This window comes from Melanerpes formicivorus, unplaced genomic scaffold (assembly GCF_026170545.1).
Source record: "Melanerpes formicivorus ecotype bairdi unplaced genomic scaffold, bMelFor1.0.p_v2 SCAF_7, whole genome shotgun sequence".
In the NCBI taxonomy this organism is placed as follows: Eukaryota; Metazoa; Chordata; class Aves; order Piciformes; family Picidae; genus Melanerpes; species Melanerpes formicivorus.
Genome location: NW_027142359.1, coordinates 3,467,477 through 3,489,929, shown reverse-complemented (window position 1 = coordinate 3,489,929; position 22,453 = coordinate 3,467,477). Strand labels below are relative to the sequence as shown.

The 22,453-nt window shown below is 43.9% G+C and overlaps 1 protein-coding gene across 14 annotated transcripts in view; it reads left to right on the top strand.

Moving 5' to 3' along the window:
* Positions 1-22,453, top strand: part of DAB1 (DAB adaptor protein 1) — a 539,237-nt gene that overhangs the window by 477,467 nt on the left and 39,317 nt on the right. For 9 of the 14 annotated variants that reach the window (XM_068140690.1, XM_068140688.1, XM_068140689.1 and 6 more), the window contains 4 exons: positions 16,438-16,569; positions 17,873-17,992; positions 18,578-18,616; positions 20,066-20,131. In XM_068140690.1, the coding sequence (XP_067996791.1) occupies positions 16,438-16,569; positions 17,873-17,992; positions 18,578-18,616; positions 20,066-20,131 (357 nt within the window). The remainder of the gene's footprint in view (positions 1-16,437; positions 16,570-17,872; positions 17,993-18,577; positions 18,617-20,065; positions 20,132-22,453) is intronic. The other 5 variants (XM_068140700.1, XM_068140699.1, XM_068140701.1 and 2 more) reach the window with 2 other exon arrangements.

The following is a 22,453-nucleotide window of genomic DNA, read 5'->3' as shown; positions in this document are numbered from 1 at the left end:
GTGTGCTGCTGATATTCCTTCAATTCAGTGCATTTGAGCTGGTAGACTGCTCTGCAATTTCCCTTTTGCCCTGGTAATAGCAACACTAGCAACAATGCCTCTGAATTTCTGTGCTAACTTGTAGGCTGGTTAACCTCTTCTATTGCTGGGGTCATCTGCAAGGGAGACAGATGACCTTTGCTGTCAGTGTAATGGGAGAGGAAAACTACAGCAAGGTTTACTTGTAAAGTTACCTGGACTTTGTGAGATGATAATAATAGATCTCTATTGGCAATAAAATCAGTGGATGATGTGCTGCCCTCGGGAACATGCTTATGTTTACAAGGGAAGCCTGCACTTCTTCAAATTGATAGTTCAGGAGGACAAGTAAGTGCCTTTTAGGCTGCTTAGGTTTATGTGCTAAGTGGCATTGTGGAAGGAGAAAATATATAATATATATAGGAAAATCAGTGTTTGCCACTGGATGCTCTTATTTATCAGGAATTCTTTACAGCGAGGGTGGTCAGACAATGGAAAAGGTTGCCCAGGGAGGTTGTGGATGCCCCCTCCCTGAAGGTGTTCAAGGCCAGGTTGGATGGGACCTTGAGCAACCTGAGCTAGTGGAAGGCATCCCTGCCCATGGCAGGGGGTTGGAAGTAAATGATCTTTGAGGTCCCTTCCAACCTAGATCATTCTATGAATCTATTACCTAACAGCTGCCAAATACAAATACCTGCTTTTATCCCAGGCTTTCAGTGGAATAATAATGAAGCTCAGATGCCAACAGATCTTCACTCAATATATACAATAACTGTTCATAAAAGTTGCCTTCCTAATTGAGCTAATTGTACTTATAACCTTTCTGGTTTATGCACTGTGTGCTCAGCGTGCAGGCAACCATGTGTCACAGAGCCCAAGGGCTGCAACATCAGCTCCTGGTGTACTCCCCAGCACCTGCTGGTAATCATGGACTTCCAGCAGTGCCTACCTTCACTCATTTGTAGCACTCCTCTACAAAAAAAAGCAAGCAGCATTTCATGGACTCTACCTATCTATACTGTTATTTTTTTCTTAATCCTTTGTGGTTTCCATCCTAATTCTGCCTCACTGAGCTCCCAGCGAAGCAAGAAGGAGTATTCCTGCTGACTTTAAAAGGAGCTTTTGACAGAGGTGAGGCATAGCACTAATTAATTTGGGTGCCTTGACATTTAAAGCAAGTGAGAAGTCTTGAGTATCTGAAAATATTGAATATGGCTCCTAGCCCCTGCTCTGTGTAGCTTTACAGTGTTTGTTAGCTGTTTTGGGTGTTTTTTTTCCCCAGTAGTCAAAAGAGGGATTTGAATCCTTTTTTTTTTTTTTTCTCTAAACTTTTATCTTTGCTTTTAAGGAAGCTGAGTTGGTTTGTAGAAGGTTTTATAGCCTTATGGGATCTTTAATTAGCCAAATGTGCTCCTGTGAATGATACAGGAAATTGGAAGCATTTTAAAGTGTAAAGCATGTCAGAGTGTAACCTGTACATGCATAATAAGGCTTAGTGCTAAGCAGTGCTGAGAGTGAAGTAAATGAGGAAATTCAGTTTTGATCAGGGGAGGAACAGTAGAAGACATGCTGTGCACAGAAGCTGTAAAGGGTGGGAGAAAACTAAAGCAGTACTAGAAAACAATCCAGAATCATAGAATACATAGAATTGTCAGGCTTGGAAGGGACCTCAAAGGTCATCCAGTACCAGCCCCCCTGCCACAGGAAGGGACACCTCACACTAGATCAGATTACTCAGAGCCACATCCAGCCTGGCCTGAAAAACCTCCAGGGATGAGGCTTCCACCACCTCCCTGGGCAACCTCTTCCAGGGTCTCACCACCCTCATGGGGAAGAACTTCTTCCTAACATCCAATCTGAATATACTCACTTCTAGTTTTGCTCCATTTCCCTATGTCCCACCATTACCTGACACCCTAAAAAGTCCCTCCCCAACTTTCTTGTAGGCCCCCTTAAGATACTGGAAGGCCTTCTCTTCTCCAGACTGAATAGCCCCATGCATCCATGCATCGAAGCTATGAAAGGCTCTTCTGCATGCATTTAATTAAAAGGTGAGGACAGCACTGCCTGATAGCCCTTCTGAGAGGCAGACCCAGTGTGACACTGACTGCAAGGCAGGGAGAGAAGGAAAAAAGTAGCTGTAGTGAGCCCTGCTTTCTGCTGGACCACGGCTGCATGCAGGCTGCTTAATCCAAGTTTAGTTTTGGAGATTTCAATTAGCAGGAGAAGACTAAAACTAAACCTTCAGCATGTTTACACAAAAATGAGCAGGGAGGAAACAACTCTGGGCATTGAAATGTACAACTTGGAGCTTTAGGGCTCCCTTTTGAGATGCCAGGGCAGAACTCGCTCTCCATTGTTTGAATTGAAAATCTGAACTGGAACAGGCTGCCCAGGGTTGGGGTGGTAAAGTCTCCTTCTCTGGCAGCCTGCCTGGATGCATTCCTGTGTGATCCTGCTCTGGCAGGGGGTTGGACTGGATGATCTTTCCAGGTCCCTTCTAACCCCTAATATTCTGTGATTCTGTGGTCATTACAGAATTTGCCAAGCACCTACTAAGTGCAGCTGCAGAAATTCCTACCTTAAGGTAATGCAGAGAGGGAAAAGAAAACAAACCACCAAATGGAGCCAAAAACTCTCCACAAGTTCTTGTGTTCTTTTTTAGAGTCTCTTTGAGTTTTACCTTTTACATTTTGCTTTATTCTTAGCCTAGGGCTCAAGTACTGCACACACTCACTGTCATTCTATGGAAGCTTTATGTGCTAGGTTAAGTGTCTGTTGTGGGACCTGAGCAAGTGAAGGAGTGACACATTTATGGGAGTATCTGAAGTTTCTTTGTACATGCAACTGTAACTCAAAAGAAAATATTTCCTCTCTTCTTGTGGAGGAAGACTGAAACTCAAATGGCATGGTCTTTATGACTAGGATAGGTGGTTAGTGACACTGTTCCTGAATTGTAAAGCTCATCGTTTTGGAGGAATCGTTTGCTAATCTGCAGATAACCATGGGACAGCAATGAGCCCCTGTGGCCCAGGAGGCCAGTGGCATCCTGGGGTGGATTAGAATGGTTGTGGTGAGTCGGTGGAGAGAGATTCTCCTGCCCCTCTACTCAGCCCTGGTGGGGCTGCATCTGGATTATTGTGTGCAGTTCTGGGCCCCTTAGATCAAGAAGGACCTCAGGGAACTGCTTGTGGGAGTCCAACACAGAGCTACAAAGATGCTGAAGGCAGTAGAACATCTCCCTGCTGAGGAAAGGCTGGGGGAGCTGGGGCTCTTTAGCTTGGAGCAGAGGAGCCTGAAGGGTGACTTCATTCATGCTTATAAAGATGTGCAGTGCAGTGTCCGGAGAGCAGAGCCAGGCTCTGCTTGGTGGTGCCCAATGATAGGACAAAGGGCAGTAGGTGCAAGCTGGAGCAGAGGAGGTTCCACAGGAGCAGAAGGGAAAACTTTTTCAGTGTGAGGGTGCCAGAGCCCTGGAACAGGCTGCCCAGAGAGGGTGTGGAGTCTCCTGCTCTGGAGACAGTCCAAATCTACCTGGCTGTGTTCCTGTGTGACCTGCCCTGGGTGATCCTGCTCTGGCAGGGGAATTGGAGTAGATGATCTTTTGAGGTCAACTTCCAATCCCTAACATTCTGTGATTCTGTGATCTACAGCCTTCAATCAGTGCTCTTGAACTGTAGATCTCCACTTATGGAACAACCTGCGGTCTTGCACCACTGATAGAGATTGCTCTCTTTTCAAAAGCTCTGTCATAGCCTTAGAGAGCAGTTCTGCATTGGAGGACTATGCAGCAGCTCAGGCATCTCTGCTGGGAACTAGATGTGTTTTTCATGATTTTGGCAAAAGTCATAGCAGACAAGGGTGCCTCAGGATGAAAAGCTGAACTGTTTGTGGTATGGAAAAGTAAATTGAAGTATTTCTCACAAGCAGACTGTGGTGGGAGACATTTGAGGCTGTGTCATGTAGCTGGTACTTTATGTTTGTATGCTGAGCACTAGAAAATGAAACCGTTGGAGATGAAGAGTTGGACTGAGTAGATTTTGTCCAGTTCTTTACTGTGCCACTTGAAACCAGTCTGTCATTGTAGAGCACAGAATTTCTTGCTTGTACACTTTGGGTTATTTCTGATTGTGGTTATTATTGCACATTATCACACGGACATCAAACATTGTGCCTTCTGAACTCCACTTGTTTGCTTTCATTTTTAGTTGACATAAGAGCATGACATACTGGTTATGCACAGTTTCTGAATTCATGGAGTTCTTTCCTATTCTCATTCCTCTCTGTCCATGTGCTTTCTCTCAGTCTCCTTTTAACATCTTATTAAATTGGTATGAGTGTCAAGGAGACAGGCAGATGAATATGAAATAAATCTCTCTTGTCCTTTCCCCCCTTTTCCAGAGAAGTTGGTAATGTTCTGGAAGTAGATTTATGGTTAAAGACAGTTGGTATTTGATGAGTATCCAGTGCAACTCAGCTTTAGTATTGCCAGTATGAGTGGGATTTTTCTGATCTTTACAAGCCCTGCTTTATAGGGCTTGCATGGCAAATCAAGAGAATCAGAGGTTCTTTTTCGCTGATGAGCTTTTCAAATCGCAGGTTACTAGAGGAGGGTGGTCATAACGCTTGCTGCATATGAAGCAGTTAAGATCTGAGACAGTTAAAGCCAAAAAAGTACCTCCAAAGCTCCTAGGAGTTGTATGAAGGAATTTCTTATGCTGCTCATATAAATCAAAAGCATTTCAGCAGGTGAGGAATATTGGTGTAAAGGAACAAAAGAGCCTTGTAAAAGTGAAGCCTTCTCAGAAGACATTCACAGGCTGTAAAAGATGAATGCAGTAAAACTATGGAGAGGTTCAGTGAGACTGTAACAAACTGCCTGCCTCATTACTGAGTATTGTGCTCCCTCAAATTCCAGATTTAATCAGTAAGAATGCTGCAGACTTCAGAGTATATAGGAAAAGTACAAGGCGTGGTCAGAGGTGCTATGCTTAGGCTGTGTGCAAGCTTTGGCTTGAGAGGAGAGGGCAATATTGACATATTGATGGCTACCTGACCATTTTGCAGGAGGCAACGAGGTAGAGGCTGATGGGGAATTCCTAGATTCATAGAGTGAATTAGGTTGGAAGAGACCTTAAAGATCCTCTAGTTTCCAAACTCCCTGCACATTCCACTAGCCCAGGTTGCTCAAGTGCTCATTCAACCTGGTCTTGAATACATACACAGGGAGGACATCCACAGCCTCCTTGGGCAACCTGTTCCAGTGCCTCACCACCCTCATGGTGAAGAACTTCTTCCTAACATCCAATCTAAATCTCCCCTCCTCTAGTTTCGATCTATTCCCCCTAGTCCTATCACTACCTGACATCCTAAAAAGTCCCTCCCCAGCTTTATTGTAGGTCCCTTTCAGATATTGGGAAGGCCACAATAAGGTCTCATCAGAGCCTTCTCTTCTCCAGACTGAACAGCCCCAGCTCTCAGTCTGTCTTCACAGGAGAGGAGCTCCAGCCCTCTGATCATCCTCATGGCCCTTCCAGCACATGACAATGACTGTGACTGATGCAGAAAGGAGAAGAAAATAGTACAAGACTCATAACAGGTCCTAGCATCACAGCTTTACTGTGGCATGTTTGTTTTTCCAAAAGTCTATGAAAATGTTTCCTTGCCTTTAGGATTTTCTTTGTCCTGGAGCAATATTTGCAAGTGTGTATTTAAAATATAACTCAAGATTAATAGTAATTGGACAAGAGCTTTCGCTAACTCCTTTCACTTCTGGTACAAGAAAAAAATTGAAAAGCTTTTGAAGTGCAGATGTGAAATTGGCCACGTGTGCGTTCCAGTTTTGTTTTGTTCCTTTCCACATTCATATATCAAATAAATGGATCTCCTGCATGAGCAGCTTAGCATTTGCTTCCCAAGACAGTGAACAGTAACTAAATTCATATCTGGTCTTTGTCAGACATTATTACAAATTATGAAGAGCCTGACCAGTTTATTACCTCAGTGGTGTTCTCTTTCACAAATTAGGTCCTTGGAACATCCAGCCAGCTCAGGATCCTAACTTAATTGAACCCCAGTGTATGCTGGGGTCTTGGATGAGGACAGCTCCAGCCCAGTTGAGAGCACCACTGCATGTCCCTGATGCACAATACACTGAGTGTATCAAAGACATCCCTGCTCCCTGCAGGGGCATTGAACAGCATGGCGTTTAACGGTCCGTTCCAACCCAAACTACCCTACAGCTCTCTTTGCCTGCCTGTGTCCAACCCTGAATCTTTTTGACCCAAAGCCACTCATGGAGTTTTGGCTGAGCAATAGACTTTGAACTTTCTCTCTGGAAAAAAACAAAACCCACCCACAAAAAAACACCAAACCAAGACTAGGAGCAGAAAGGGAAGATGGAACCTCTGGAGCATCCTCTGAGGTCTTCATGCTGGAGACACAAACAAGGACACTCATGCTGGAGGCACTCTCTTAGGAATTTGCTGCTCTTGCTCCCCAGGTAGGATGCAGGCAGTAGCAGGATCTGATTTCTTCCATCAACTAAAGGCAGTGGAAAGGATTAATTCAGATTTTTAGCTGGGGCTGAAGTTCTCTTTTAGCTGATCTTCTGGAGTCCAACCACACAGGCTCCTACGTGGGTCCATTTGCTGTTCTAGAGAGGGAGTTAGAGTGGACAGATTGAGTTTAGGTTGGCTCACTGACTTGGGTCCTTCCTGACCCATCTGCACGTTGCAGTGTGTTTAAGAAGTTACATCATCTGGGTTTTTTTTGCCTCAGACTCCTCCATTGCAGGAGCACCACAGAGTGTATTATTGTTATTAAGAGGAAATTAGCTTTACACATTGTTTGGGTGCTTTGCTGCATCACAGCCAGACTGCTTCCCCCCTGGAGGGATTGAGCTTGTGAAGACTAGGGATAAATCTGTCTTGATTCTTTTCTTTATCAGCAGCATGTTTTATGTGCCCCTTTGTGATACATAGACCAGGCTTTGATCTGCATATAATCTGAAAATGTGCTTTTTTGTGCCAAATGTTTCCATTGCAAAGCTTGTGCACCGAAACGCCTTTTAGAAGCTGGCACTTGGAAAAGTCTTCCTTTAGGTTATTGTTTGCAAGATCAGTGTGTGTGGAAGAAGCACATGGATTAGGCAGATTTACTCTCTCCTGATCCTCAAAGGCTGCCATCTGAGAAGTCCCTTCAGGCTTGGAGGATGCTCCAGACATTAAATGTTCCTTTTCTGCTGCTATTCTTAGTGGGTTTTTTTTGCAGAGAGAAAGTTCATAAACTATTGCTCAGCTCAAAGTCCATGAGTGACTTTGGGTCAAAAAGATCCAGGGCTGAGCCTTTCATTTCAGCTCTGTAGAACATAGCATGAATCATAGAATCATAGAAGAGGTTAGGTTGGAAGGAACCTCAGAGATCATCTACTCCAACCTCCCTGCCATGGGCATGGACACCTCTCAACTACACTCAGCTGCTCAAGGCCTCATCCAGCATGGCTTTGAACAGCCCCAGAGTGGATGCCTCCCTGGGCAGCCTATTACAGAGCCTCCCCCACCTTGTACTGAAGAGTTTCTTCCTAAGATCCAGTCTAACCCTGGTCTCCCTCAGCTTCAAACCATTCCCCATTGCCCTATTGCTAGAGACTTTTATTTTAAGTTCCTCTTCAGCCTTCTTGTAGGATTCTCTCAGATTTTTGAAGGCAATGAGTTCAGTCTCCTTCAGTGAAAAAGTTCAGTTCTCACTGACACAGAATCACACAGAATGGTAGGGGTTGGAAGGGACCTCTGAAGGTCATCAATTCCAACCCTCCATGGTAGTATGTTCATTTTTTATTCTGTTATAATCAAAACTGGTCAGCTTGGCTGGTGTCTGGAAATGCCTCCTAATACTGAAACCTTCATAACCACAAGAAGTTTCTAGTGGATTTTGCTTTTTAGGTGCTCACACTTGACATTTATTTCTGACAGCTGAATTGAAACGATGCTTTGTTCCAAGACTGCTTGCTATTCTAGTAGGAATTCAGTATCTTGTTAATTTGATAAGCTTAAACTATACTGCTCTCTAGATGAAAGGAAGTGAAATTATCCATGTGTTGTAGTAAATGCCCCACATCTGTCCACACTTGTGTCCAAACCCAGCATTTCCTGCAGCAATGAGATAAAATTCATCTCAAAACCACTCATGCGGTTGACAAATCATTGTTTCCACTTTAATGTGTTGCAGTAAATAATGGTCAATGCACTTATTGCACTTTTGGCTTGCTAAGCTTGTTGAGGGATTGCCATGATTTTCCACATTAGTTTCTGGGTTTATGATTTTTTCAATGGTTTTCCTAAACATAGAGGACCTGGTTACCTAACGTGCTGCTGAGTGATCACAGCATCAGCTGGAGTATGGGGAGCTTGCAGGTAGACAGCAGCATGGCTGGAAATATGTTCCATAAAGTTATTTTATTATGAAGCCATTAAGGATTTCACAGTTCAGTGAGCAACTTTGGTGTTTAGAGAGCTCTATGTGACATGCAAACTTTGTTGTTTGTGATTCACATGTGATAGAAGGGAAGAGACAGGTGTAGAAATATGGCAGATGCATGGGCCACGTATGTCACCCACATCACAGAATCACAGAGTGTTAGGGATTGGGAGGGACCTGGAAAGATCATCCAGTCCACCCTCCCCTGCCAGAGCAGGATCACCTAGAACAGGGCACACAGGAATGCATCCAGGTGGGTTTGAAATGTCTCCAGAGAAGGAGACTCCACAACCTCTCTGGGCAGCCTGTTCCAGGGCTCTAGCACCCTCACATTGAAAAAGTTTTCCCTTCTGCTCCCGCAGAACCTCCTGTCCTCTACTTTGCACCCACTGCTTCTTGTCCTGTTATTGGACATCACTGAGCAGAGCCTGGCTCTGTCCTCCTGAAACTACCCTGCACATCTTTATCAACATGAATGAGGTCACCCTTCAGGCTCCTCTGCTCCAAGCTAAAGAGCCCCAGCTCCCTCAGCCTTTCCTCAGCAGGGAGATGTTCCACTGCCTTCAGCATCTTTGTGGCTCTGTGCTCGATTCTTTCAAGCAGTTCCCTGAGGTTCTTCTTGAACCAAGGGGCCCAGAACTGCACATAATAATCCAGATGCAGCCTCACCAGGGCTGAGTAGAAAGGGAGGAGAATCTCTCTGCACCTACTCACCACAACCCTTCTAATCCACCCCAGGATGCCATTGGCCTTCTTGCCCACAAGGGCTCATTGTTGTCTCGTGGTATTCCTGTTGTCCACCAGGATTCCCAGGTCCCTTTCCCCTACACTGTTCTCCAACAGATCTGCCCCCAACCTATAGTGGTCCATGAGGTTGTTCTTTCCCTATACCTGTCCTTGTTGGATTTCATTCAATTTCTCCCTGCCCAACTTTCCAACCTGTCCCTGTCTGGCTGAGTGGCAGCACAGCCTGAGGGGATGTCAGCTCCTTCTCCCAGTTTGGTGTCATCAGCAAAATTCCCTCTGTGTCCTCACACAGGTTGTTAATGTGAATAGTATTGGTCCCAGTACTGACCACTGAGGGACTCCACTAGATAAAGGCCTGCGAGTAGACTCTGTCCTACTATCCATAGCATGCAAATGGTTCTAATGGAGCTGCCAGCTGATACTGCCTGTCTGAAAACAGGCTCACTGCAAGTTCTGCAAGGTGAAAGGCTGTGCAACATAAATCCCTGTGCAGCTTGTCCTTCTGGATAGAATATTGTGTGGAACATGCTTCCTGCTTTCCATGGGGCAGCTTTTATAGGAGGCTTTGGAGCTTGCATGATATTTTTTGTTGTGGCTCTTAACACTGTGCCCCAGGCTCCACTAAATAGACAACCTCATTAAAAGAGAAATAGCGACAGTAAAGCAGTGACTTTCTCATGCCATCTAACTCACACATTTGACATGATTGCTGGACCCTCCAAGTACTTAATTGATTGACTTAATTGATTTAGTGGCACTGGCGGCTACAGCATGGAAATAAAGGGGCAAGATGAGAATAAGGGGTGAAAAAATTTATGATAGGTGCCAAGCAGCCTGAGGGAAATTAGAAATGCTACAGATCTCAGAGGCAGCTAAATCAATTCAGTGTGATGTACAGGGAGCAACCTGGGGGAAGAGGAGAAGCAGGGGATAGAGTGGAGGAAAGGAGAGAAAATAATGGCTAGTGGGGAAGACCAGAATGAACCTAAGGGTAAGAGAGGAGACAGCAGCCTTGGTGGTAATTTGGACCTCTTTAAGTGTAATGCCAGGAAAACACTTTGTAGTGTGCTATTATAATATAATAATGACATCACACTTAGCCTAAAAAGGAGGACTTGTGCATCATGAGCTTGTATTAGTTAGCTGCTTTGAGACTTTATCTTTGCTTCCCTTTAAAATCCTCAACGTTTGCAGCAGTGACTAAAGCCACAGGAGACCTAAAATAATTTGGAGGCTCTGCAGAGTGGATTTTTTTAACAACTGAAGCTTGAATGTTAAATTACTTTCTAATCTGTGCAATATTTAATTGACTGTATTGAACCATAATGTAAATTAAGTCTTCTCTATAATTTGTGCCGTCGTACTGCAGCCCTCCAAAACAATTTGATACCTCACTTATGAATTGGTAAATGGCTCGTAGCAGCACTCGGCAAAGACACAGTAAAAACATCCAATAGTGTGATGGAATCCATCAACGTGGGCATATGGGGGTGTCACAAACATCCCCCAGTTAGGGAATGATTCTTTTATGTGCTTCTGACCCACCAGAGACACGATTAAGTCATGGTGAAACCTTGAAGATATTAAGAAAACAAAAAGAGACTGGGAGAAAGAAGGGCAGATCAGGTAAAGGTTGTAGAATCACAGAATCAACCAGGTTGGAAAAGACCTCTGAGATCATCAAGTCCAACCTATTACCTAATACCTAACACCTCGTGACAACTAAACCATGGCTCCAAGTGCCACATCTAAGCCTTTTTTGAACACCTCCAGGGACGGTGACTCCACCACCTCCCTGGGCAGCACATTCCAATGGCAAATTACTCTTTCTGGGAAGAACTTTCTCCTCACCTCAAGCCTAAACTTCTCCTGGTGCAGCTTGAGACTGTGTCCTCTTGTTCTGCCACTAGTTGCCTGGGAGAAGAGACCAACCCCCTCCTGGCTACAATCTCCTTTCAGGAAGTTGTAGACAGCAATAAGGTCTCCTCTGAGCCTCCTCTTCTCCAGGCTAAACACCCCCCAGCTCCCTCAGCCTCCCCTCACAGGGCTTGTGCTCAAGGCCTCTCCCCAGCCTCGTTGCCCTTCTCTGGACACATTCAAGTGTCTTAATGTCCTTCTTAAATTGGGGAGCGCAGAACTGGACACAGGACTCGAGGTGTGGCCTAAGCAGTGCTGAGTACAGGGCAGAATGACTTCCCTGCTCCTGCTGGCCACTCTATTCCTGATCCAGGACAGGATACTATTGGCCTTCTTAGTCACCTGGGCACACTTCTATATTATAACACTGGCTCACGTTCAGCTGCTGTCAACCAATATCCCCAGGTCCCTTTCTGCCTGGCTGGTCTCCAGCCACTCTGACCCCAACGCGTAGTTCTGCAATGTCTCTGCTTGCTGTGAGAGGGTTGGACTATATGACCTTTAAAGGTCCCTTTCAACCCAAAGCCTTCTGTGAGTCTCTGAGGTTGGGAATATTAGCTGTTGAGCACTGACCAGCAGTTCTGCTATAAGCAATTTTGCGTGGCTTATTTCATTTCCGTTCAGGGCTGTTCATAGGCAAGTGGTGAGGGGGTGGCTACATGGGAACAGTTACAAGCTGAGGGATGAAGATGACATTTCTTTTGGTTGGTCTCATTGTCTGGGACAGATTCATCTGTATGAATGGAGCAGAAGCAAATCTCATCAAAACATAGAATCACAGAATAGTTTGGGTTGGAAGGGACCTCCAAAGGCCATCTGGTCCAAAGCCCTTGCACTGAGCAAGGACATCCTCCACTACTTCACATTGCCCAGTGCCTTGTTGAGGCTGCCCTTGAGTATCTCCAGGGACAGGGCTTCAACTACCTCCCTGGGCAACCTGTTCCATCACCCTCATGGTAGAGAACTTGTTTCTAACATCCAGTCTATATCTCCTCTGGTTTCAAACTGTTGCTCATTGTCCTATCACTGCAGGCCTTTGGAAACAGTCCCTCTGCAGCCTTCTCGCAGGTCCTCTTCGGTTATTTCCTCAGCCTGTCCTCGTAGGAGAGATGTTCCAGCCCCCAGTCATGCAAAGCATGTGTATTTATGGAGACCCTCAGTTGCACATGAGTGGCTGGACTAGATGGTGTTTCTTCTTGTGCTACTGTACCAGCTCAATACAAGGAGATGCTTCTTCACAGTGTGGGTGACAGAGTCCTGGAGCAGGCTGCCCAGAGAGGTTGTGGAGTCATTCAACACCCACCTGGATGTGTTTCTATGTGACCTACCCTAGGTGATCCTGCTTTGGCAGGCTGGGGTTGGACTGAATGATCTTTCCAGGTCCCTTCCAACCCCTAACATTCTGTGAATACATCAAAAGGACACAAGATGAATCAAGGACTGTTAAAACACAAGTTCAAAGGAGTATTTGCATTTGAATACAGATGTGTTATTGCAACGTTGTGAATAGAATAGAATAGAATAGAATAGAATAGAATAGAATAGAATAGAATAGGTTGGAAGAGACCTTTGAGATCATCCATCGTCCAACCCATCATCCAACACCACCTAATCAACTAAACCAAGGCACCAAGCACCCCATCAAGTCTCCTCCTAAACACCTCCAGTGATGGCGACTCCACCACCTTCCCAGGCAGCCCATGGGCAATCACTCTCTCTGTGAAGAACTTCTTCCTAACATCCAACCTAAACCTCCTCTGGTGCAGCTTGAGACTATGTCCTCTTGTTCTAGTGCTGGTTGCCTAGGAGTAGAGACCAGCCCCCACCTGTCTACAAGCTCCCTTCAGGTAGTTATAGAGAGCAATAAGGTCTCCCCTGGGCCTTCTCCAGGCTAAGCAACCCCAGTTCCCTCAGCCTCTCCTCATAGGGCTTGTGCTCCAAACCCCTCCCCAGCGTGGTTGCCCTTCTCTGGACACATTCCAGCATCCTGTTTATGTTCCAATTCAGTATCTCTCAAATAAATGGGAAACTCTTGCTAACTACTTGCTAACCATAACTCTTGCTAGACACTTGCTAACCATACAGTAAAATGTGTCCGAGGATAATGTTGCAGTCACCTTTACTTAATGCCTGCCTCTATTGATACTGTATGTAAAATAACAGACCCATTAAAAAGGTAACGATTTCCGAACGCTTAATGAGGGCTCCCAAATAAATTGCAGTGTTTCCATCTGCTCTCTTGCAGGGTGGGTGATACTATTTTTTTCATGGTAGAGTGATCTTCAAATCTAATTCCACAAGGAAGGAATCTGATCGCAGTTTAATTTTGGTGCAGAACGCTGTCTGGCGATCAATAAAGCAATGTCAAAGAACGGTGATCTAACAGGAGCCAGAGATAACGTTCCCTGTCGTATGCAGAAGAGAGAGATGGGAACACTGCATTTCATTGGAACAGGTGGAATGCAACTTGCTTTTCAGAAGACCCTAATAAATCAATATCCCTGTATTATCAGAGTAAGATCCCATCATTAATTTTAAACGCTTCACACGTTAGGAGAGTCTGAAGTGCACTTCCCAGCTTAGCCACGCTAAGGCCTGTGGCCTCAGCCTGAAGTCAGTGGCAACGCTCCCATTTCCCTACAAGCAAGCATTCTTGATCTTGAGGAGTTAGGAGTGTGATAATTTTAGGCTGTGCCTTTAAAATTTTCCATAGACCTTGAGCAGAAAGTAGTAAAACTATAAATAAATCCCTCTGGGGCATAAAAAGGAAAACAAAGATAATTCTAAACAATCCCACTGGAAGAGATTAGGGACTAAAACTAGTTGTACCAAAACAATCTTTCTTCTTGCTTCTCCACGCTGGGAGAGATACTAACTCGCTTCTGCTTGATCTTGCCTGTATTGTTTTGGTTAAGTCTAACACTTCTCTGCTCCTTATTCTTGTCTTTTCTTTTGTACAGGGGGAGGAAAGAGAGAGGCAGAGAGGGAGAAGCTAGTAGATTCCCCTGATCTTTGACCAGGGGGGTCCTTATGCTGTTTATTAATTGTATATACCTGTAAATATTGTATGTGCTGGGTATTCTATTCTATATTTTGTAGATATTAATTGCATTCCATTGTAGATTGTAGTTTTGCTTGTAAATACAGCTTCCATTTGCTTCCAGCTGAGCTGGTCTGGCAAATTTAACGTTTGGGGGGGGGGAAATTCCAACCCACCACAAGGAGTCATCTACTGTGAAATGGAAATGAGGCATATCCAGGCTTTTGTTTCATATGTAGTCATCTGTCTCTTCCTTTTGAATTTCAGGCTGTGTTCTGCAGAGGTCTCATCACTTGTCATTTGCCCTGCATACACTTTCAGCCTTTTTACTTCTAAACACACACACACCCCCTCTCTGCTTTTGAATGTTAAAGTGTTTGGTTTGCCTTTTCTTTTTTGTTTTAACTCCAAAAATAACTGGTTGTTTAGAGATTGCCTGGCTACCATGCTGGGTTTCAAAATGTGCTTTTCTCAAAAGCAGCAGGAACCTGGCCCTCAAAAGAATTCTTTGTCAGCCTTTGCCTGCTCTCAGAAATAGCTTTATCCCTAGATGATATAAGAACAAGTCAGCATATCAGAAGGTAGAAATTGATTGTTTGAGAGAAACTTTTCAAGGACATTATTTTAAGTAGAAATATGTGAGTATTAATCTGGTAATAAAAGACTATTTTGGCCAAAGCAAGGAAGATTTTAGCACTCCATGATATAGATTCATAGAACGCTTTGGGCTGGAAGGGACCTCTAAAGGTCATCTAGTCCAATTTCCCCTCTGCAGTAGGACATCTTCAACTACATCAAGTTGCTCAGAGCCCCAGACAACCTGACCTGGAATGTTTCCAGGGCTGGGGCATCTACCACCTCTCTGGGCAACCTGGGATAGTGTTTCACCACCCTCAGTGCAAAAAATTGCTTCCTTATATCTCTTCTGAATCTCCTTCCACCCCTTACCCTGTCATAATAGGCCCTGCTAAAAAGTCCATCCTCATCTTTCTTCTAAGCCCCCTGTAAGTACTGAAAGGCCCCAAGAAGGTCTCCCCAGAGTCTTCTCTTCTCCAGGTCAAACAGCCCCATCTTTCTCAGCCTGTCCTCACAGCAGAGGGGTTCTCTGCCTCTGAGCATTTTTATGATGGTGGTTATAGGAGTCTCAGGTTCATGTCCTTGCTCTGGGTAGGGTTTTACTCACACGTTGAAAACAAAATCGTTTCTTTTTATTACTGCAATTATTCACACTGGAATTTAAAATAAAATATGAACTTTGGCATTGATTTGAAGTTGAATAATTGTATTTCCATTCATTTTCTGGGGAAAGTAAACTTTTGGGGGTTTGATACTGCTTTAAATGAAATTTCAGTTGCTGGTCGATGCTGGTTGTTGCAGAGAGGTATCTGAGGGCAACGAGGTTGGTGAGTGGCCTCAAGCATAAGCCCTACGAGGAGAGGCTGAGGGAGCTGGGGTTGTTTAGCCTGGAGAAGAGGAGTCTCAGGGGTGACCTCATTGCCCTCTACAACTACCTGAAAGGTGGCTGTAGCCAGGAAGGGGTTGGTCTCTTCTGCCAGGCAACTACTGACAGAACAAGAGGACAGAGTCTCAAGCTGTGCCAGGGGAAGTTTAGGCTCGAGGTGAGGAGAAAGTTCTTCACTGAGAGAGTCATTGGCCATTGGAATGTGCTGCCCAGGGAGGTGGTGGAGTCACCATCCCTGGAGGTGTTCAAGAGGGGATTGGACGTGGCACTCGGTGCCATGGTTTAGTAGTCATGAGGTCTGTGGTGACAGGTTGGACTTGATGATCTTTGAGGTCTCTTCCAGCCTTGGTGATTCTGTGATTCTATGAGCTCCAGGTCTGCAGCCCCTTCAGATTGGTCTGTCCTCAGAACCTCCCTGTGGGAAGCTAAAGGTAGCTGCTGCTGCTTCTTTCTTGTACCCAAATATATTGATTCTTTATTTAGGTCGCAACTAGGCAACATAGTATTCTCTATTGAATCACATCCCACCAAAGCATACCCAGAAAAACCTTCACTTGCAGCTTTTAGTTAAATTATTGAAGCAAGTCAAGCTTGGCTAGATGTTGAACAGAAAGGGCTTAAAGAGTGGAAGTATTCCTGGTTGTTTGGTTTAATTCTAGGGGTGTATTGAGATCCAGGGAAAGCCTTGATGAAAGAGGAATTATTCTGCTTTTTACCTGGAATGTTTTGATGGCTTTTTCTTACTGTGTTGCTTGGTTTTGTTTTTTTTTACTAGCTACTCCAGCACCACCATGCAGTTCACGAGATTTCATACATCGCGAAAGATATCACAGACCATCGAGCGTTTGGATACGTGTGTGGAAAAGAGGGGAATCATAGATTTGTGGCAATAAAAACAGCCCAGGCAGTAAGTATCAAATCACTGTCATTTTCTACAGAGTAACTCAGCAGAAAATCTGTGTTCATAAGAAGCTGTTCAAGAGGCCAATCTGGTAGTGCTTATTATTTTCCTAGTCTTGTCACGAGTGGCTGCCGAGGTGTTCTTAAATGGCAGGTTAATAAAACCAACTTAGAATCATCAAACAGTTTGAGTTGGAAGTGACCTCCAAAAGTCATCTAGTCCAATGCCCCTGCATGAGATCAGTTTGCTCAGAATGATGTCCAGGCGGACCTTGAATATCTCCAGGAATGGGGCCTCAACTGCATCTCTGGGCAACCTGTTCCAGTGCTCCACCCCCCTCATGGTGGAGAACTTGTTCCTAACATACAATCTAAATCTGTTCTTCTGTAATTTCAAACCATTTCCCCTCATTCTGTCACTGCAGTCCTTTGCAAACAGTCTCTCTGCAGCCTTCTTGTAGGCCCCCTTCAGGTACTGGAAGGCTGCCATTAGGTCTCCCTGGAGCATTCTCTTTTCCAGGCTGAACACCCCCAGCTCCCTAAGCCTGTCCCCATAGCTGAGGTGCTCCACCCCCCTCATCACTTTCATGGCTCTCCTCTGGACCTGGTCCATCAGGTCCATGTCCTTCCTGTGTTGAAGGCCCCAGAGCTGGACACAGCACTCCAGGTGAGGTCTCACCAGAGCTGAGCAAAGTGGCAGAATCACCTCTCGACCTGTTGGCCATGCTGCTTTTGATGCAGCCCAGGATGCCACTGGCTTTCTGGGCTGCAAGCTCACACTGTTGTCTCACATCCAGCTACTCATCCACTAGCACCCCCAAATATTTTTCTGCAGGAAAAATAGAAGGAACTTGTTAAAAATGAAATGTATTTCACTACTTCCACTTTCCATTATATAGTTTTTAATAATTTGCTCTTGTTTTCCTTTCGAACTAGACTGGATACAGATAATTTCAGCTCTCTTTCTACACACATTTAAACAGAAACTCATCGATACCGAGTAGCTATTTTGCATGTAGTCTGATGTCATCCCATTGCATGAGAAACCACTTTAAAAGGTGCCTTTACAGTCACATATATGCTTTTTATATTCATAATGCCTTCTATATTCCTAATTATAATTATCAGTCATTTGCAAATATAGTTAGCTCAATAGAAATTAACCTAAGCCTGGATGCTAAGGTAGAAATTAATTGTGTTTGAAGATCTCTCCAGTTGTGGAGAGTCTATAGCTATTCTTATCAGCAGGATGAGGTAAGGGGGGGTGTGTTCTTCCATGTAGAAACTTTCCTTGTTTTTTGCTTCCATAGGCTGAACCTGTAATTCTGGACTTGAGAGACCTGTTTCAGCTCATCTATGAACTGAAACAAAGGGAAGAAATGGAAAAAAAGGCACAAAAGGACAAGCAGTGTGAACAGGCGGTATACCAGGTACACACATCAGCTTAGTCTTCTGCCCAGAGCAACATGGTTTGAAGTATCCCCCAGAGCTGCTGCAGAGAGGCACTGAGCATCCTCAGCTTTTCTTAACATCAATGGGTTTGAACAGTGCTAGCTTTGGATGGGCAGATACGAACCTCACAGCCGTGGTGAGCTCAGAAGTAGGTTTAAACAGTGATGGAAGCTATCACTTGGGATATGATGAATGTTTGGCAACTAGAAATGGTCTATTCATTTCCCATGTAGTGTTTCTTCTCATTCAGAAGGGAGACTTTACTGAAGGTCAGTGTGTTGTAAGTCAGGTTTCTAACAGTGTCTGATAGTCAGGGCAGCTGCAGTATAATTCTGAATGTAGTTGACTCAAACAAGGTGCAGATTGGTAACCTGGGATGAAACTTGAGTAAAGTTACTTTGTACAATGATGTGACTTTATCTGTGTGCTAAAGAAAGAAAACTATATACTTACCTGCCTGTTTTGCTTATTTCTTTGCTGTCCTTTAATTTCTGAATACAGTTCTTTTATCTCTGCTGTTTATGTTCTTTGCTTTTACTGCCTGTCCTCTTACTTTGCTGTAGACAATTTTGGAAGAAGATGTAGAAGATCCTGTATACCAGGTAATTTCTGAAGCTGTATGGCCTTGGAGTTTCAGAAATAACTAGTTATGTGCTGCCTTCAAACAGAGCTAAAACCTTTACCAAGATGTTTTGATATTTACTGAGATAGGTCTTCTGAGAAACTTGCGTGTTTCCTACAGAAAGTAGCATAGGCAGAGTTTAAGCTGCAAGTAATAGCACAATATATCTGTATAAGGTAGAATATTTCAGTTGGAGTAGAGAGATATTTAATATATCACAAATATTTCCTAAAATGTGCCTTTTGTGAGTCCAGAGTTTAAGATCCCAGATGAGATTTGTTACCATTTTTAAATACAAAACCTAACTGGAGAAGGGAGTTACTTGGAGAATAAGCAAGTTGCCATCTTGTTCTCACAGTAATGAATTGACATTTTGGTTTCTTTTCTGTGGGGCCAGAATGTAATTCAGAGGCTTGAATATTTGTTTAAAAACACAGCAGTGGAAGTGGTGTTATAACACACTCCCTTGCTGGCTTTTGTGCTGTGATTTAATAACAGAGCTGAAATTTAAGTCTTGTTTCAATCCAAGCGAAACGTCTGGGAGGAAAGATGATTATCAGAAATATGTCAATATATTCATGTCCAATACCACGCTGAGTGTGAAGAAGAAAGAGATGTAATTTCATTCTTGTGTTTTTGTGCTGAAACAAAACACATGAGAGCTTACCTGTTGGGCTTTTTGGTGTGTTTTGGTTTGGGGTTTTTTTTTTCCCTTCCCCCTGGAGATTTTGTGTTCTTCCACTTAGGCATGTCAGTGGGAGGCATGCTGAAAGAAACAGATTCAATCATTAGTGAACACTGAACAGTGCCTAAGGTGCAGCAAGAAAGATGATAAGAATTAGGATGCCCCTAAATTGCTAATTCGGGTTTTATAGTGTCAGGAGTTTTACTTTGTGCTCTTCCTAGTAAAGGAAAGCACCTGAAAAGGAAAAGTGTTCTGACAGCCTTTTGCTGTGTGGACTGTTACATGAGCACCAACATATTTCCTCAGTTTAGATTTAGGGGTTTTGTCTTTTGGTTTTGGTGGGTTTTGGTGTTTCTTTTTTAATTCATAGATAATAAATACATGTGGAAATAATTGCCATTATGTAAAAGAGGCAAAACTCACATGGACTTCAGAAAATTAACACTGGGCCACAGGCGGTCTCCTAGCAAGAAAGAATTAGGAAGTTGCTCTAATGATCATTAGAGGAGATTTAGGGCTATTCATTGCTGGTTTATGAAATATGAAACAGCCTTACTCTGTGCTCTCCAGCAACCCACTTGCCCTGCTGCCAGCCTGTACTTTGAACTTGTTTCCTTAATGCCTGCCTATGTTGTTTTATATATTATTTTTGTTTTTTGTTTTTTTTTTCACTTGGAATTCCAAATGGCCTTTTTCCCTTCTCTTTCATCTTTGACTTTTCCTCTCTGGCGGCTGGTGTCATAGTACATTGTGTTTGAGGCTGGACATGAGCCAATCCGTGAGCCTGAAATGGAAGAAAACATTTATCAGGTATAAAAATCGCTAACTTCGGGGTTTTCATCGCAACTGTTGCAAGCATTTAGCCAAGCACATTTCATCTCTAGTTGGCTTGGATTAGTTTTCATTCATCACACCACCAATGCCTGCCATTCCATTCTGCTGACACAACGTGAGTAATCTGCCCCGGTCCCGCTGTGATTTTTGCTGTTTGTCATTTCAGCGTCTGCAAAGTTGATTGTCATAACTTATGAAGGGTCTTAAACTTTAGAGCAGACCACAGAAGGTGACAAACTGTGGATTCCTGTTAATCTTCTGGAAACTCTTTGCCCCTATTCAAAGGGCAGCCCATCCGAGCAATCCTTAGAAAGATATTTTGATGGTTCTGCTCTTTTCTACCTAACCAAAGAAATAACTGGGCAGAACCTAAAAGCTCTCAGTGGATATCCCCCAGGCTGGGGAAGGTATTTTCAGAGCGCATTTGCTGTGTTAGAGCCAGAGCCTGTGTTCTTCACACAGACACAAAATGGCTTTGAGAGCAATACAAAATAATCTTTTGTTGTTCAGCTTATCCTCAAGGGCCACAAAGATTATCTAATGGCTGGAATGCCTCTGCTGTGAGAATAGGCTGAAGGAGCTGGGGTTGTTCAGCCTGGAGAAGCGAAGACTCCATGGGGGACCTTAGCGCTGCCTTTCAATACTTGAAGGGATCCTACAGGAAGTTTGGAGAGGGACTTTTCATAAGGCTGTCTAGAGACAGGACAAGGGGGAATGGTTTGACGCTGAAGATGAGTAGGTTTAGACTGGATCTTAGGAAGAAGTTCTTCAGTAGGAGGATGGTGAGACTCTGGAATAAGCTGCCCAGGGAGGTTGTGGCTGCCTCCTGCCTGTGGGTGTTGAAGGCTTGGCTGGATGAGGCCTTGAGCAGCTGAGTCTAGTTGAGAGGTGTCCCTGCCCATGGTGGGGAGGTTGGAGTAGAGGCTCTCTAAGGCCCCTTCCAACCTAATTCCTTCTGTGATTCTGTGGTTTATTAGGGTTTATTAGAATATAATGCAAGTCATTTTGTATCACTTACTGTGATTTGAGGAAATCATTTCATATGGAGGGGAAGCAGACTCAAGCAGTGATTAAGCATTTCACCTCACTGTACTAGGAGCTGATCTGATAGGAAAAGCTTTTTAAGATCGATAGGAGCAAGGCTAGAAAGGAAAAAAAGAAAAAAAAGGAAAACTATTCTTTGTAAGTAATGAGAAAAGGTAGGAAAATGACAGAAAAAATGAAAGGATAAAGGTAGGAAAATAATAGAAAAAAATGAAAGGATGGAGTAGCTGTAAGCTGAAATCAAAGGAATCTGAGTGGGAAAGGGAAAGGCAAGTTACACATGAGAAAATAATTCTCTTGTAGACCCCATCGTATCAGCAGTAAATTGAGATTCCTGTAACCTCTCTGTTGATTTCCTGGCACCCTCAGCACACACACCAGAATTCATGCCTCTTTCTGCATCTCTAGATCCAACCACGCAAAGCTCTCAAGGTGAGAGCGTGCCTAAGGTTGAATATTTTCTCCCACATAGTGCTGAAAGTTTGCCTCTTTCCAGGAAAGCAATCTGTTAAAAATAATACTGCTCTAGGAGTCAGTTTTCTGCTAGAAGCAAATATACCAGGCCTAGTTGCTGTTTATCAAAGTGTGGAGCTTTCGGTAATGTTGTAGAGCGCAGACAGGGAAAGTGGTGTCATCAGTCCTGGTGTTTGGAGATCTCAGAGCAAATTTTGGTGGGTAGGGAAGAATTAGGAATGTTCTCAGGAATGGCCTAAAGAACAGGAGCCACATTTGGACAGTTTCTTTTACTTAAAATGGAAATAGAAGATGAGCAAGATAGTGATGTGCTGCTTCATCTCAAGGTATTGCTGTTCCTGTCCTGTAAGCCTTCAGAGAATTGCTCAAGGCTTCCTTGAACGGTGTCTGGGTACGATGAAGTGTTTCTGTTAATCTGGGTTCCCACAGCTCACATCTTGCATTGGCAGAATTGTTTCTCTTTTAAGACCTTGATGATCTCAGAGCCTTCCAGGCTACTATTACACATAAAATTAGAAAAGAAATTTTCTGGTTTGTTTTGGTTTGCTTGTCTCTTTCTCTGAGAGTTTTTGTTTTTGCTTGTGGTGTTTTGTTGGGTTTTTTTAGTTTGATGCAAATGAGTTCTAGCTTCTATTATTTACTACAAAGCCTTCCACTTTCTACACTTTGGTAAGCATGCATTAGCTCAGTAACCTCATGCTTTCTGGCTTCAGCCTCACTAAATCTTTCTTCTGGCGTTGCTCTGATATTTTAACCAACAGCTTGCTTATATTCAGAACG